The sequence below is a fragment of the Lontra canadensis genome, unplaced genomic scaffold, assembly GCF_010015895.1.
Source record: "Lontra canadensis isolate GAN:19392208 unplaced genomic scaffold, GSC_riverotter_1.0 scaffold8, whole genome shotgun sequence".
Lineage (NCBI taxonomy): Eukaryota > Metazoa > Chordata > Mammalia > Carnivora > Mustelidae > Lontra > Lontra canadensis.
This window is the reverse complement of record NW_022631002.1, coordinates 12,788,668-12,804,474: the sequence shown is the minus strand read 5'-3', so window position 1 is coordinate 12,804,474 and position 15,807 is coordinate 12,788,668. Positions and strand designations below refer to the sequence as shown.

General features: G+C 54.9%; 1 protein-coding gene across 1 annotated transcript in view; it reads left to right on the top strand.

The window, feature by feature from the left end:
* VAC14 (VAC14 component of PIKFYVE complex) overlaps positions 1-15,807 on the top strand; it is a 99,246-nt gene that overhangs the window by 43,811 nt on the left and 39,628 nt on the right. Inside the window, exon 13 of the mRNA XM_032853988.1 lies at positions 4,346-4,502. Within this exon, the coding sequence (XP_032709879.1) occupies positions 4,346-4,502 (157 nt within the window). The remainder of the gene's footprint in view (positions 1-4,345; positions 4,503-15,807) is intronic.

The window sequence follows — 15,807 nt, the reverse complement described above, 5'->3', positions numbered from 1 at the left end:
TACTGAGAGCAAATGAGGGCATTAATTCTAGCTGGAGAGGAGAGCTTCCTCCTCTGGTCTCCTGGTCCCTTGCAGCCTAGCCCCCGGGCTGCTCCGAGGGTGGGCCAGGCCTGTCAGGTGCCGGTGGTTCTTCACAAGCATCTTTTCTGGTAGGGGAATAAGTACCCGCCAGAAGCCTGGTGTGGGCCCCTATGGCTCTTGTGGGGCCGGGATGTAGCTGAGTGCCAGCCTGGCCCTGGCTGCCCTGCACTTTCCTCACTGGCCACATCTGACCGCCAGGATTTGCCACCGAGGAGATGTGTGCCTCAGCCCAGCCACACAGCCGCCCCGGGGAGGAGCAGCCTGCGGCTCCAGGCCACGGTGGGGCTGGCCGATGCTGGGAGACGAAGGCACACAGGGCTCCTCCCTGAGTGCCCTCAGCCTTCTGGGGGGTCAGAACTAGGTGCAGGATTGTGGGGAGTCAGCGAGGCCCCACCACCCTGGGCCGTGGGCACAGCAAGAGCAAACTGCTCTACACGTACCTCTGGACTGGGACTTAGGGTGCCGATTTGGGGTTGACTTGATTCTCTTCTCTTTTTAGATACAGTCCGTCAACCATAAAATTCGCCCTTCTAAAGTATACAATTGAGGGGCGCCTGGCTGCCTCAGTGGGTGGCACAGGTAACTCTTGATCTTGGGGTCGTGAGTTTGAGCCCTGTGTTGGGTGTAAGGATAACTTAAAAAACCTTTTTAAAAAGTAAAATGTACACCTTAGTGGATTTTATTATTTTGACAAGGTTGTGCAGACATCACTATCTAATCCCAGAACATTTTTCCCATCCCAGAGAGAAACCCTGTACCAACCAGCAGTCACTCCCCATGTCTCCCTCCCCCAGCCCCCGGCCGCCACAGGCTATGCTCTGTCTCTATAGATTTGCCTGGTCTGAACATTTCACATAAATGGAATCATCGTACAGTGTGTGGCCTTTTGCATCTGGCTTCTCTTACTTAGCAAATGTTTTCAGGGTTCATCTGTTTTATAGCATGTATCAGAACTTCATTCCTTTTCTTGCCAAATAATGGGTCCTCACGTGGATATGCCCCGCTCTACTTACCCATTTATTGGTTGATATACATTTTCGTTTGTGCTGTTGTGATACACAGTGAACGGTGCCTATTTGGGCTTCATTCCTCGTTCGGGCACACAGGTCCAAAAACCCTTGGAATTTCCTGAGTGTTGAAAATAATATAGGTGACTTTTGTTAGGTTAGTGAGGCAACATGGATGCCCAAAAGGATGGGGGGCTGGTTGCCAGGATAACCAGCCACGCGATGAGAGCATTGAACTTCCAACCCAAGTTCAAGGAGGAGAGGGGGTCCGGAGGTTGAACCAGCTGACAACAGCCAGTGGATTTCATCAGCTCTATCTATGTGATGAAGCCTCCGGAAAAACCCATAGGGTGGGGTTTGGAGAGCTTCCGGAGGTGACCATCTGGAGATTTGGGGAAGTGATGCCCCAGGGAGTATGAAGCTCTGGGCTCCTTTTGCACAGACTGTGCCCTGTGCCTCTCTTTTATCCGGCCATTCCTGAGTTACATCTTTTTATACGAAACCAGTGATCTAGTCAGTAAAGTGTTTCTCTGAGTACCACAAGCCGCTCTAGCAAAGGACTCAAACCCGAGGAGTGGGTCATGGGAACCTCAGCTCTATAGCCAGTCATCAAGAAGCACAAGTGACAGCCTGGCCTTGGGATTGGCACCTAAAGCCAGGGGGAGGGGAGGGAAAAGCAGTCTCATAGTACTAAGCCCTCACCCTGCGGGGTCTGCCGCTCCCTCCAGGCAGCTGGTCAGAACTGAGTTGAATTGTAGGCCCCCCCAGCTGGTATCAGAATAAAACACATCAGAATCAGTGTCGGGACCTTAGGGTTATTTCCGTTTTCTAGCCGTGATGAACACTGATGGTGCGAACACGTCTGTGTGAGTCCTGGGTGGACACGTTTTCGGGCCTCTTGGGTAAACACTGAGGGCGAAAGTGTGGTGACTCTGTTTAACTTTCTGAGGCAAGCCCTGAGTTAGGTACTCTCCCCTCACCTCCCTGCCCTTCAGACCGTGGCTTGCTTGGATGGTTGAGCATCTTGAGTGCGTAGCCCGTGCTCAGGCCACTGTCTCCGTGGAGCGCGGCGCTGTCGCCCCCCTGGCTGTCTTTTCCCCCAGCCCACCGCCTCCCTCCGGTGTCCACTTCCGCTGCTGCCACCAAAGTAGAGAGCTTCCTGGAGAGCAGATGGCCAGGGCCTCGAGGCTCCAGAGCCTCGCCCTACCAGGCCCCCAGCTCTTGGCCTGGGCACAGGAGCGTGCTCGTTGCTGCCATCTGTCTAGGCCGCTTAGCCGCCACGATCTTCAGCCAGCATGGATCCGTCCCCTGCAGGCCCAGTGGTCAGAATGTTCCAAAATAACATATACCTGTGCATGAGAGGCCAGGCGAGCGTGGGTCTCCCCGCTGGGCCGTGGGCAGAGAGGCATGTTGGATTCCCCTGTGCCCCCGGCACCCAGCACAGTGGCTGGCACTCAGGAATGGGGGGGTTGCACTCCGGCGGTGCTGAGAGCCGGGGAGCAACGATGGAAAGGACACAGTTAGACGTGGGAGGTGATGTGTGTGTGAGTGAGCGCTGCATCCAGCCTGAAGGAGGCTGGAGCATGGCAGGATGGGGAGCAAAACCACCGTGGGCTTGTGGGACAATTGAGTGCTGGGCATGCTGTGCTCCTGGGAGCAGGCCTGGGGCCAGGGCTCACAGAGAGGATACCAGAAGTGACGACCAGGGCCAGGCAGGAGGACGCATTGGCAGGTCACTTGCATTGAGACAGGAACCACCCTGAAGCTTTGAGGAGAGGACAATAGCTTTGTCCTTTTTTTTTTTTTTTTTTTAGATGAAATTTGCCCTTTTAAAATACACAGTTCAGGGCACCTGGGTGGCTCAGTTGGTTAAGCGTCTGCCTTCAGCTCAGGTCATGATCCCAGGGTCTTGGGATCAAGTTCCACGTTGGGCTCCTTGCTCAGCAGGGAGCCTGCTTCTCCCTCACCCAGCCCCCGACTCCTGCTCTCTATCTCTCTCTCTCATTCTCTCTTAAATAAATTTTTTTTTAAAAATCTTTTTAAAAATATATACAGTTCAGTGGTTTTTAACGTATTTACAAGGTTGTGTGACCATCACTACTATCTAACTCCAGAACATTTTCACCACCCCATAAAAAGCCCTGCAGTTGCCTTATCTTGACTGTTGTCACCATATTCCAGCCAGCTGGTGTGTCATGGTACACACAACCCACCCCCCAACCCCACTGTGGCCCCAGCCACCGATGCTCTGTGTCACTGCCATGGGTCCAGGACCAAAGCCCATGGTTGCCATGGCAATTCATCTGTCCCTAGTCACCTGTCTGTGCCCAGCAGGCACCCGCTGAGCACCACAGACAGTCCTGGGGGCACAAGTGTGCTAGGCCAGGCACATTCCTCTTGTGAGCAGAGAGGAGTTGGGGGAGGGAAGGGGAAGGCAGCCCTCCCTGCAGCGTGCTCAGCGCCCTGCTGGCCGTGGATGCGCGTAAAGAGCGAGAGGGGATGAGTGCTGTGCGGGGGCAGGCAGCCTCTAAGGGCATGGGGGCTTTGGGTTCTGAAGCAGCCCTGGGGAACCTTGTGACACACAGCACCGACCGGAGCTCAGGCTCAGCTGTTCTCCGTGCTCACCTCTCGGTCTTCCCTGGAAGAACACGGCAGGTGGGGATCAGGCCTGTGTATGACCATCAAGGAGGCAGCTGAGAATTGAATGACATGTCTAGGAGGAAGTCCCCTTCTTGGAGCCCAGAGTCCCGCTCTGAATGTAGAGGGAAGCCTGGAGTCACCTCTGGAGGAGAATCTGTTCTGTGACCAGATAGTGGGCCGAGCTGTGGCCGACACACCAGCCCTATGGCCTAGTGAGCACTGTCAGTCCCTCACAGGGTTAACCTTGGGGCATGGCCAGCCCAGGAGCCCTGGGACACACACCACATGGGCTGCACCCCGGCGCCTGAGTCCCACATCTTCCGGGCACCTCTCAGATCCCTGCTTGGAGGACTAGAGAGGAGTGGTCATAGGAAACCTTACTCCCATGCTTCTGACTCCACTTCTTTCCTCCACTTGCCCCCATCTTCCGCCTGTGTTTTCTTCAATCCTTATCTTTTGCAGAACTTTCTGAGCACTATTAACAGCCATAGTCTTGCCAGCTTTCACCAGCCTGTCACCCTCTGCAGACCCCTCTCCATCCACTGGAGGCAGCTCTATGTCTCCAACCACAGCTCTCCAGAGGCCCTTGTCCTTCATCCTTTGTTTTTCTCCCCTAGGTTATCCTGAAGGATCTAGAGGTGTTGGCAGAAATTGCTTCCTCCCCTGCAGGCCAGACGGATGACCCAGGCCCCCTGGATGGCCCTGACCTCCGGGTCAGCCACTCAGAGCTTCAGGTGCCCACCCCTGGCAGAGCCAACCTGCTGAATACCCCTGGTAAGTAATCCCCTTCTGGCTGCGGCCAGGGGCCCTGGGAACGCTGGTGCTCAGTCTCGTCCTAGACTGGCCGCTCTGGGCCGTCGCTGTCGAGCTCCAGAGCTCCAGTAGGGTGTGAGCAGTCAGAAGTTTCCTCTGCTTTCTGAGAGGCAGGCAGACCTTGCCCTCCTGCTGCCTCCCCACCCCCACAAGAGGCCCTCACATCCCCTTTTTCTCATCTTCGCGCTCCGTTCATACTTTTGAACCATCAGCTAACTATAACACCATCTGAATCAGCTGATTGTCCCTTTTGCTGGGGCAGCGTCTCCCCAGTCAGGAATCGGGGGCTTTGGAGCCTTGGGCCTCACAGGTGGAAGACTGGGCAGCCATTTCCTTCCTCATCAGGGAGCTAAAAATAGCCAACAACATGGCAGGCAGCCCAAGCAAGAGAGGGGATGATTCAAACAGGATGTTTCTGGGCAGTCCTTGGACATGAAGGTGGCCATGGTGTCCCTGGGGCTTGCCCTTCAGGGTCCTTCCAAACGGCAGGAGGCTCTCCTCCCTAGGCCAGCGCAACTCCCAACTCCTCCCTCCCAGGCAGACGTCAGTTCCCTCCAGGGACGTGATCCTGGGAAATGCCAAGGATGCAAGTTGATAGGAAAGTCCCAGCAAATCTTGGGTGTTTGCCTGTGGTATGTCTTTGTCTCCTGAGTGGTTCTTGACATCCAGTTACAAGGTCCTAGATGGCTCCTCCTTTGATGCCGAAGCCAAAAGTCAAAAAGTTTGAGGACCTTGCAGCAGCAGCTTCCGTCCTGCCACTCTAGCAGACTGCGCCCCCGGGGGCGCTCTGGTACTCTGCTCTGAGAACACCTGCTCAGCGGAGCCCCCAGGGCCCTGCTGGCCTGGCCGCACCCCAGGGCTGCCAGGCCAAGTCACAGAAGGCCAGTACACTAAAGACATCTCCCTGGTGACATGTGAAGTCAGGGGCTCCCCCAGCTCCTGCAGTGGGGTGTCACATAAGACCCCAGGCTTCAGGCCACTGCTGCTGCACGTGCTCTGCCTGCAACTGGTCCCAAGTATCCAGCTGTTTCTGCCTGAAGCAAGGAAAGGGGCTCTGGTGGCAGCGCAGTTTCCTTCTCCTGTTTCCCCAGGATGTAGCAGCTTCCTTGCCCAGGAGCCCAGTTTCCTCCAGGCAGTCAGAGGCCATGCTTGGGAGGCTCCCACATCCTGACCCTAGGACATTCGGGGAGGTCCCCACCCTCTGTCCCGCAGCCCGGGAGTCCATTCTCCATCCTGTGTCCCACGTCCGCGCTCGGCACCCCTAAGTCCCTGGGACAGATGGCAAGAATGCCAGAGGTTGAGTGTGGGCAGCAAGGCATGGCATGGGGGTGGGGTCTCGGTGAGAGGGCAGAGGAGCAGCCTCGAGGGGCTGAGGGTGAGAAGTGACTGCAAGAGGGGCAGAGCGAGGAGAAGGCATCCTGTGGGTCGGAGCCAGCCCTCAGATCTCCCTCCACAGGAAGCAGTTGTCCGGAAGGAATCTTCTCTCCTCCTCAGGGTGAGGGAGGCCAAACCTGAGGCAGCGCAGCCTCGGGCAGGGGAAGGACATCTCTGTCTCAGTCTCCGGGACTCCCAGATCTGTCCCTCTACCTCTAAGGCGTTTTTCCTCTTTGGGCACCAAGAAGCTGATGACTTCTTAAAGTGCTTACTCATTAGCAGAGGGATGTGCTGGCAAATGGCCCGGGGCCCAGGTCTGCTGGAGTGGGCGAGGCGTGTGCTCTGGGGAGGCCCCGACCTGGGAGCTCCAGGAGCCCCACCTCTCAGCCGCTGGGGAGCAGGAGCTGAGGGGAGTCTCAGACAGCTAGGTGCTCGGAACCCTGGCTCCTGGCCCTGCCCAGGTGGGTGGGCTGCTGATGGGGCTGAGGTGGTGAAGATTTGCCCCAGCTCACCAGGGCTGTCGGACTGGCTCACAACAAACAGCCAGCGACTCACCCTGAATTCATAGAAAAACAACCAAGTGTGCCAGATGGAAGAAATTCCATCCTGGAAAGAACACTAAGGAAGTGCCTATAGTCAGTATCACTTCTTGCCTCAAGGATCCACAGCACTGTGGGCCACCACGTGCACTCAGCCTGAGACTCACATGTTCCCTGCAGAGAGTGTGGGAACCACACGTGCGTGCCTGTCCGCAGCTGGCACCGTATTTTTTAAGTGGGTCCATGATTTCAAAAGGTCAAGTTCAAACCAGTAAAGAGAAGAGCACAGGAAACCAGAGCTGGGCCCCATCCCCTCTCCTGCTTCAGCCGCCTTGGGGAAGGCACTGGCCAGGCACCAAGGACGTGGGGGGTGGCTGTTTGGGTCAGAAAGCACGCAGGAAGTGTACAGTCATTCATCTGTGGGCTGCTCCTTCTCCCAGGGCTTCTCAGGCATGCAAGAGGGTCATTCTTTCTGTTTCCATCCGGGCATGCACGTGGACAGAGGCTACAAGGCCAGCCCCTCTTCCTGTTTGGATTTGGCTTTCCTCTGGCTCTCTAGGGCACGACTGTGCTGTGCTATGTCCTTTTAGGATAGAGAAACCCCAGCCCCGCAGTGAAGGGTCTTTCCGGAAAGCCAGGGAGGCAGGGAGTGGAGCAAAGATGAAATCCTTGCTTTTGCAAGGAGCTCAGTGGCCCAGCCTCCTTGCTCCCTGGGTCTGTAAACTCAAATAGTGCAGGTTTAGTGCGAGGGCTGGGGCAGCATCACCACCTGGGAAGCTGCCTCAGGGGCTTAAAGGCACCTTGGCTGCAGTCCCTGGGGCCTGCAGAGTTGCCCGCAGGGGGCGTTCCTCCCACCAGGCCTCGTGCAGACATCGCCCCCTCCAGAGCAGAGTGTGTGAGCAGAGCTGATGGTCTTGCTTCTCCCACCACCACTTGGTTGCTGACCGTCACAGAGCCCCAGGCAGGGAAGAGGCTCACCTCGGGGGCATTCAGGAGGGGGCTACCTGGGTGGGCAGCCCTGAAGGAAGCCCGAGTCCTGCTGTCTCCTAATTGCGATTTGGTGAAATGAAATGGAAACAACCTCTTGGATCTCCTCTGGGTGGGCAGCTTTTGTGCATTCTCTGCCCGTCTCCACTCAGGGATGCCGGCTGAGGCCCCCTACGCTCTGAGGAGAGGGGGTGATGAGCTCCCTTCAAGCCAAAGGCTCAGCAGAAGTAAGAGGCTTCCGGGATCAGTCCCTTTTCTGAGACATGCTGGGTCCTCCTGGGCCCTGGATGCTACTGCTGCAGGACAGGGAGCTGCCTTGGCCAGGCGCCACAGCAGTGTGGCTGTCTGAGGTCAGAGGTCAGCCCAGGACTGATGTTTGCCCCCAAAAGCCGGTCTTCCCTTTCCTTTCCTTCCAGCCCAGCAGGCGCGTTCTTAATGGGATAACTACTTACATCCTTGAGCCCTGTGGGGTTCTCTGGTCCAAGGTGGAGTTTCACCCCGGCTCTAAAAATGGGCAGAGATGAAATGTTCTGATTCCATTTCGTTCCTTATCATCCTGGCTGGTGTGGCCAAATTTACAAACAAGCTCTAGAAGAAACCCAAGAAGCCATCCCTGGGCATTGTTCCCAGTAGTAACGGTGACTATAATACATTAAGCTTGTTAGGACCGGACACTGTTGTCCAGAGTGTCACCTCACGGAAATTCGCTGTGGGTTAGCCCCTCGACTCCTCACGACAACTGTGAGAGAAAGCACTGTTGTCATTCTTAGCTAGGAGAGGAAGGTTGTAGTAGGTGTTGGTGCTGACCCAGGAGCCCACCCTGAGAGTCTCCTGTCTTCACCCCGACGCTTAGAGGAGAAAAGCACTTGGCCAGCCCTGGAAACTTCTACCACCCAAGGAGGGGAGCAGAGCAGTGGTGGCCAGGCCAGCAGTCCATGCTTCTCCTGTGGGGCGGTGGGCCACGGCCCCAGCCTGGCCTATCTCTGGAAGGTAGCCCTCTGCACAGCGACTTCAGGGCCCCCTTCTGGCCTCAGTGGCCTCAGCAACTCATGGCTCCTGCCTCCACTTCCTCCAGACGCACCAGACGAGTTCCCAGCCCCAAAAGCCTTCTCTGTTGCTCTTGGAGCCTTAAAAGGCCTCCCTTCCTACATACTCTTCCAGATGACTTGGGTGCCAGGGTCAGAAGGCTCTAAGTTGTACTCATCTCTGAATGCCCATAGTTGGGCGCCCAGGAGGGGTTAGTACCTTTCAGAGTCATTATCATGCTGGAAGGAGGGGATGCCAAAACCGGCTGCCCCGTCACCAGCGCCATATCCAACATTCCCCTAGCACCACTGCACAGGTCTTTGCTTGTCGCCAGGTGGACAGCCTAGCCCTCTGCAACACAGGCTCGGTCTCAGAGATGGCCCTCAGGCCCCTTCCTCCTGTGTCTCTCTAGTGCCGCCCTTGCCCCCACCCCCAGCAGCAGTCTTTCCTGGCGCCACCCCTCTCTACTGCCCTGTCAGCTGAAAATTCCTCCAAGGCCCTGCCGTGGACCATTAGCTTATCTCTTCCTCTGAAGCAGACAGCTGGAAAGCCCCCCGGATGTGGGTCACTGCCCAGGGCCGAGGGCTCCCCAGCCTCAGCTGGGCCGGCTCACAGCAAAGAAGGTAACTGCCCCTTAGATCGAGTCCCAAGGGTGCCGTTGTCACAACATCTTCGCCACCCTTTTATCCATGTGGCCTTGGGGCCTGGGCCCTCTGATTCAGCAGGCTCCACGCCTCCCGAGACCCTGCTGCTTGGAGTCCGAGGCCTCCTTTTCTTCCAGCCCCTTGATCCGGTAAGGGAAGCTGCCACTTCCCCACCTGCGTCCCTGGGTTCCGTGCCAGCCTCCCAGTCATGCAGTCCCCGCCTCGGAGCAATCCCCGTGCCAGGCGCTGTGCTAGGCTCCTTACCCCCGCGGGGTTCCCAGACAGGAACTGGCCCCAGAGAGGGCGTCACCTCCTCAAGCCTGCCCTGCCAGTCGGCCACAGGGCCTGGATCTGCCCCGGCCCCCCGGCCTTTCCTCCACATGCTCTGGGCGGCGGGGTCCAGATGCCCCCTGCCACGGGGGAGGGAGACGGGCGAGAGGGCAGGGAGCCAGCAGGGACCCCGCCGGCTCTGGGCCGGGCCACAAAGGCTTTTGCATCTGGTTTTGTTGAACTGTAAGTCGTTTTGCCTATTGAGGCCAGAGCTATTTTTATCCTGACATGTGAGGCTCCTTCGCGTCATAGCCACAAAACTCAATCTAAAGCATCCCAGGGAAGGCTGTTTGTGAGGCGCTGTGCGGATCCTCATGTCGCCACATCAGGTTTCACTTAGCACCATCTGCCCGGCTGGCTCCCTGGCCGCCCACCCCACCAGCCTGGGTTTGTACTCCCAGCGCTCCCGACAGCATCTGTCTGCCCCTCGGCCAGCCAGCAGTCACGGGCACTTCCTGCCAGAGCCCGCTTGTCCAGACTTCAACGAGGAGTGCCAGGCGGGCGGCATTCAGCTCAGGGGCCCGTCCTCGGCGGCGTCGGGGAATGGAGACCCCGCGCTCCCGGGCCCCCTGAAGAGCGTGCCTCTCCGGAGACCCAAGGCCCGCTTGTCCCCAACCCCCTTGCTGGACCTCAGCCAGAACAGCTGGCACCCCGTCTTTAGCGGGCCCGCAAGGCTGTCGTCAGCAGTGCCACCGAGCGAAAGCCTCCCGGACCTGGCGGCCCCACAGCTCCTCGGGGCACAGTGTTGGGGCGCCTGCCGGGAGCTGGGTGCTGGGCTCCTGTCCAGGCTCTGCCTTTTCCTAAAGGACCAGCGGCACCTGGCCCAGGGCCCCACCCTGTGGGAAAGCCCAGCAGAGGTGGCTTTCGTGGGAGAAAAGAGGCTGGTTGCCTGCCCGAGCGAGCGCCAGAGGCGGGGAGAGGCGGCCCCTGAGGCGCTGTGCGCTGCCGCTGGGCAGACGTGAGTTCAGCCCAGAGGCCCGTCATTCCTCGTAGTAACACTTCCCGGCATGAGTCTGCTGTCTCTCCGCCCCACCACCTCCTCCCTCGCCTGCAGCCCTGATTCTCGCAGGTTCTGTCTCAAGCCAGCTGGGACGGAGGGGCTGGTTCCTCAGAAAAGTGGCTGAGGAGCCAGTGGGAAATGGAGACTGGGAGAGACCAAGGAGGCCCTCACCCTGTCCATGGGGAGCCCCAAGGGGACCCTGTCCTTGACCAACCCACCCAGGAAGGGTTTCCTGCCCTTGCCCAGACCTGCCGTCTCGACACAGTCAGGCCGGGATTGCAGGGAGCTTTCCAGGCTCCTCCTCAAGAGAGCCCTTTCTGGCGGCTGGGACAGCCTGAGGGACAAAGGTCCCTGCCCAGCCGCTGCAGGCCCCGGCAGCTCCCGGACACTCCCATCAGCCGGGTCTGGCTCTCAGGCAGGCGCCCGGCCTCCTGCTCTCCGTAGAGTCTTTACACAGGAGCGCTGGGAGGGCTGAGCTGTGGAAGCTTTCCCAGCAGCCACCGCACTGTGAGAACGTGAGTCATCCGCCAGGGCTTCTCCCAGATGTCTCTCTGCTCCTCTCCCTCCTGCTAGGGGGCCTCGACTCCGGGGGCTGCCATACGGGCCTGGACATTGAGCCTTAATCGTGTGGCCCGGAGGGGGCTATGACTAAGACCAGAATGTGTTCAGAGCAGCCCCAAGCCTTCTCTCCTACCATCTCAGGCCAGCTGTCAGCCGAGGGGCGGGCAGATCTCCCTCCCCAAATGTGGGGCAGGGGCTGGGGAGAGTCACAGGTGATCCCATCTTCTCACAGCCTGCCTGCCTCCCAGCAGAGCCCTGGGAAACTGTCCCAGATCTGAAGTCTCCGCTCAAGAGGCTTTCCAGACTGTCCCGCAGCCCTCAGTCGTCTATTCCAAGAGGGAGAGATGGACACAGTCTGCCCCTTGCTGTGCCCCGGGTTCTGGCGTGTTTGCTAATAGCAGCAGCCCCCGTTCACTGAGCATGGACTGTGCAGCAGGCCCCGGGCCCGGTGCATCACACGTTTTGTCTCATTTAAAGGGTCTCTTACTGGGTGTGCCTGGCTGGCTCAGTCTCTTGATCTCGTGAGTTCAAGGCCGACCTCGGGCTTAAAGATTACTTAATTAAAAAAAAAAATTCTTTGAATGGAAGGAAAGGGGTTCTTATTGGCCCCACCTTACAAATGAAGAAACTGAGGGTTCGGGAGAGACTTGCCCAGAGTTGGACAGCTAGTAAGAGGCAGACATCTGATCTGAACCAGGACTCCAAAGCCTTACTCTAGAACAGCACGCTGAATGTTTCTGCTTGCCCGAGATACCCAGCTCCTTGGGAATGGAGACCATAGCCCCACGTTGTGGAAGATTTCTTTATGGTCACTCCCTGTTTGGGTCCCTTTGTCCTTTGGAATATGTTGGAACCTAAATGGCCCTGAGCCTGGAAATGATGTAGGTTGGGGTTGCACATACAGAAGCAAAAAGGGGACAGGGACACAGGAGCCCTCACAGATGAGCTCGGAGAAGGTTTCCAGTTCACACACGCAGCCGGCGTTGGGGGTGTGCAGCCAGGCCACCACAGGGGCAGTGCGGGGACGGGGAGGAGAGGGCCTCTGGCAGCTGCATCTGTAGCCACCTCTTCAGAGATCGGCCCCAGCCGGGCCCGGGGTAATTCGATCTGTAAGAATGTGACACTTGATTCTGCAAACAGTCCCTCTGGGCCAGGGAGCAGAGACTGTTTGCCATTCCAGAGTCACTCAGGACCTCCCAGGCCAGGCTGTTCTGGGCAGGGACCCAGAACAACGAACTGCAAACATCAAGTTGTTCACTGGGGTCTGCCCTCGTACTGGGCTTCTTACTCAAGGCTTGCCCCTTGCACACAGTTCACAGGGGCTGTCCAGGAGGCTCTCCAGAGAAAGGACAATAGTTTGAAGGTATGGCTCCTAGTAAGGAATCCTCACAGAGTAATTCACAGCTGGGAAAAACAAAACAGAAAGGCACCCCTTCCCGTTCCCAGCCACACCGTGCAAGGACATCAGGGAAGTCTGAATTGAGCAAAAAGACAGCTCCTGAAAGGAGGGTTTACTGCTTCTTCTGGACACTGGCATCTTGTGAAGTCAGCCCGTGGGGTGCCTCTGTAGGCCTTGCTTCTGGTCCTATGGATGGTTCTGTACATTCGTGTTGTGTGTGGGGGACGGATGTTTCGGGACCCAATAGACCCTCACAGCCAAGCTTGGTTCCCTGTTGTACACAGGTATGTGGCCATCCTCTCCCTGGTCTGGGCAGGAAGTCAGGACTTCAGGGCCAGAGAGAGGCCAGCGTGGTGCATAATGGCCCACATGTCTCTGCTGGCCACCGTGCTTGCCCTGGTGTCCTCCCTGAGTTCCCAGAGGGCTGCAGCCAGGTGCTTCCTCCTCAGCTTCTGCCAGTACCACTGTCTCTGTGTCCTCCGTCTTGGCAGGGCCTTCATTCCAGTCTTCTGCCCCTTGTTTAGAAACATATCGCCCACTAACCTGCTAACCCCAAACTGCCTCACACCAGCACCCAAGTGATGGGCAACATGGTGGAGCTGTTGAAACCAGCTGCGTGGACTCCGAGACCACCACTCGTCAGCTCTGTGACTTCGGATAGTCCTCAGCCTAATTCACAGCTTCTCCACCTGTAGAATGAGAAGAGTAGTAGCCCATATTTTCGAGGATTATTTTGAGATTTAATCAGATGCTATGTGTGAAGGCTTTAGACATGCATAGCACGTAATAAGTCCCTGGTAAATGGTAGCTCTTGGTTGCCTATTAAGATACCATGTTGGGGTGGGCAGCTGGGTGGCTCAGTGGGTTAAGCCTCTGCCTTCGGCTTGGGTCATGATCTCAGGGTCTTGGGATCGAGCCGTGCATTGGGCTCCTTGCTCAGCGGGGAGCCTGCTTCCCTGTCTCTCTCTGCCTGCCTCTCTGCCTACTCATGATCTCTCTCTCTGTCAAATAAATAAATAAAATCTTAAAAAAAAAAAAAAAGAAAGATGGGGTCGCCTGGGTGGCTCAGTGGGTTAAGCCGCTGCCTTCGGCTCAGGTCATGATCTCAGGGTCCTGGGATCGAGTCCCGCATCGGGCTCCCTGCTCAGCAGGGAGTCTGCTTCCCTCTCTCTCTCTGCCTGCTTAGTTGTATGCTCTACCAACTGGGCCAGCCAGGTGTCCCCAAAACCTGTTACAATTTTAAAATGCACCTGCTCGGGGCGCCTGGGTGGCTCAGTAGGCTAAGCATCTGCCTTCGGCTCAGGTCATAATCTCTGGGTCCTGGGATCAAATCCTGCATCGGGCTCCCTGCTCAGCAGGGAGTCTGCTTCCCTCTCTCTCTCTGCCTGCTTCTCTGTCTACTTGTGATCTCTCTGTCAAATAGATAAATAAAATCTTTAAAAAAAAAAAAAAAAAAGATACCATGTTGGGGAGATACTGGTCAAAGGGTACAAACTTCCAGTTAGAGTTTAATAAGTTCTGGTCATCTAACATACAAAACAGTGATGATGGTTAATATTACTATAGTATATACTTAAAAGTTGTTGAGACAGTTGATGGTAAATGTTCTCACAAAAAAAAAAAAAGGTAATTATGTGCAATGAGGAAGGTATTGGCTGACTCCAGAGCTCTGTGGTGTCCATTTTTTGCAATGTGTCCAGGTATGAAATCCACACGTTGTACACCTTGAACTTATATAATGGTATAGGCAATGCTGTCTCAATAAAGCTAGAAAAAATACAATGTGAAAAAGCATCAGGACAGGTGGCTGGCTTAGTTGGAAGAGCATGTGTCTCTTGATCTCAGGGTCATGAGTTTGAGCCCCACATTGTGGATAGAGATTACTTAAATAAATAAATAAACTCCAAAAAAATTCTTGGAAAAAAGCACCTATAAAGTAAAAAGAAAGAAGATATCAGGTTATACTAAGACAGGTATCCATCCACATGCAAAAGAATTTGGACATCTTCCTCGCACCATATACAAAAAACAGATGAGAGACCTAAGTATAAGAGCTATTTTTTTTAAAAAACAGTTCTTAGGAGGCGTGTCAGTAAATTTTTATGACCTTGGAATAGGTAATACGTTCTAGATATGGCACCAAAAGCACAAGCAACCAAAAAAAAAAGATAAATTGGACTTTATCAGAATTTAAAATCCTGTGCTTCAAAGGACACCATGGAGGACATTAGAAGGAAAAAAAAAAGAATGGAGGAAAAGATCTGCAAATCATACATTTGGTAAGAGACATGTATCCAGAACTCTTACAACTCTGCAATAAAAAGACAACCCAATTTTAAAATCGGCAAAGGACTTGTATAGACATTTCTCCAAAGATCTGCAAGAACCAGTAAGCCCATAAAAAGATGCTCTGTGTCATTAGTCATCAGGAAAATGGAAATCAAACCCGCAATGAGATACTTCCCATCCACGAGGATGGCTCTAATCAAAAGACAGGTAATAACAAGTGTTGGCAAGAATGTGAGAAAATTGGAATCTCACACTCCACTGGTGGGAATGTAAAATGATCTAGCCCTTATGGAAAATGGTCTGGCAGTTCCTTAAAAGTTACATATAGAGTAACCACGTGATTCAGAAATTCCACTCCTGGGTATACAACCAAAAGAAATGAAAACATGTTTACACAAAAATTTACGCATGAATATTCACAGCAGCATTATCCTTTTTTTTTTAATTAAGTAAGCTCTACGCCCAATGAGGGGCTCGAACTCATGACCCCAAGATCAAGAGTCACATGCTCTACTGACCTAGGCAGCCAGGGGCCCCACGTCATTATTCTTAGTAGCCAAAAAGTGGGAACAACCAAATATCCAGCAACTGGTGAATGGATAAAATACGGTATATCCATACAATGAAGTATTATCCAGCCACAAAAATGAATACAAAGTGGATACGTACCACAATGTGGATGAACCTTGAAAACACTCCGAGTCAAAGAAACTGCCTACTGTCTGATTCCATTAGCACAAAATTTCCCGAAGAGGCAAATCCAGAGACAGAAAGTAGATGAATGATTGCCAGGAGCTGGAGGAGGGGAGGTTGGGGAGCGGCAGCTAATGGATACAAGGTTTCTTTTTGGGTGAGGTTTTGGAATTCGTGGTGATCGACGCACGATTTTGTGACTATACTGTTGTAAAATACACTGAACTGTACACTTTAAAAGGGTGAACTTCATGATACGTGAATTGTATCTCAAGCTGTCGTGTGTGCGTTTTGTGCCCTGTTAGTGCCTTGGGCAGAGGGAGTGAAGATTCCTACCATCCCTAACACCTTCCCAACAGTGCTGTTGAGGTCAGCATGGGTGGCAAAGAAAAAACAAAGATCTCATGGGGTGTATGAATGTACT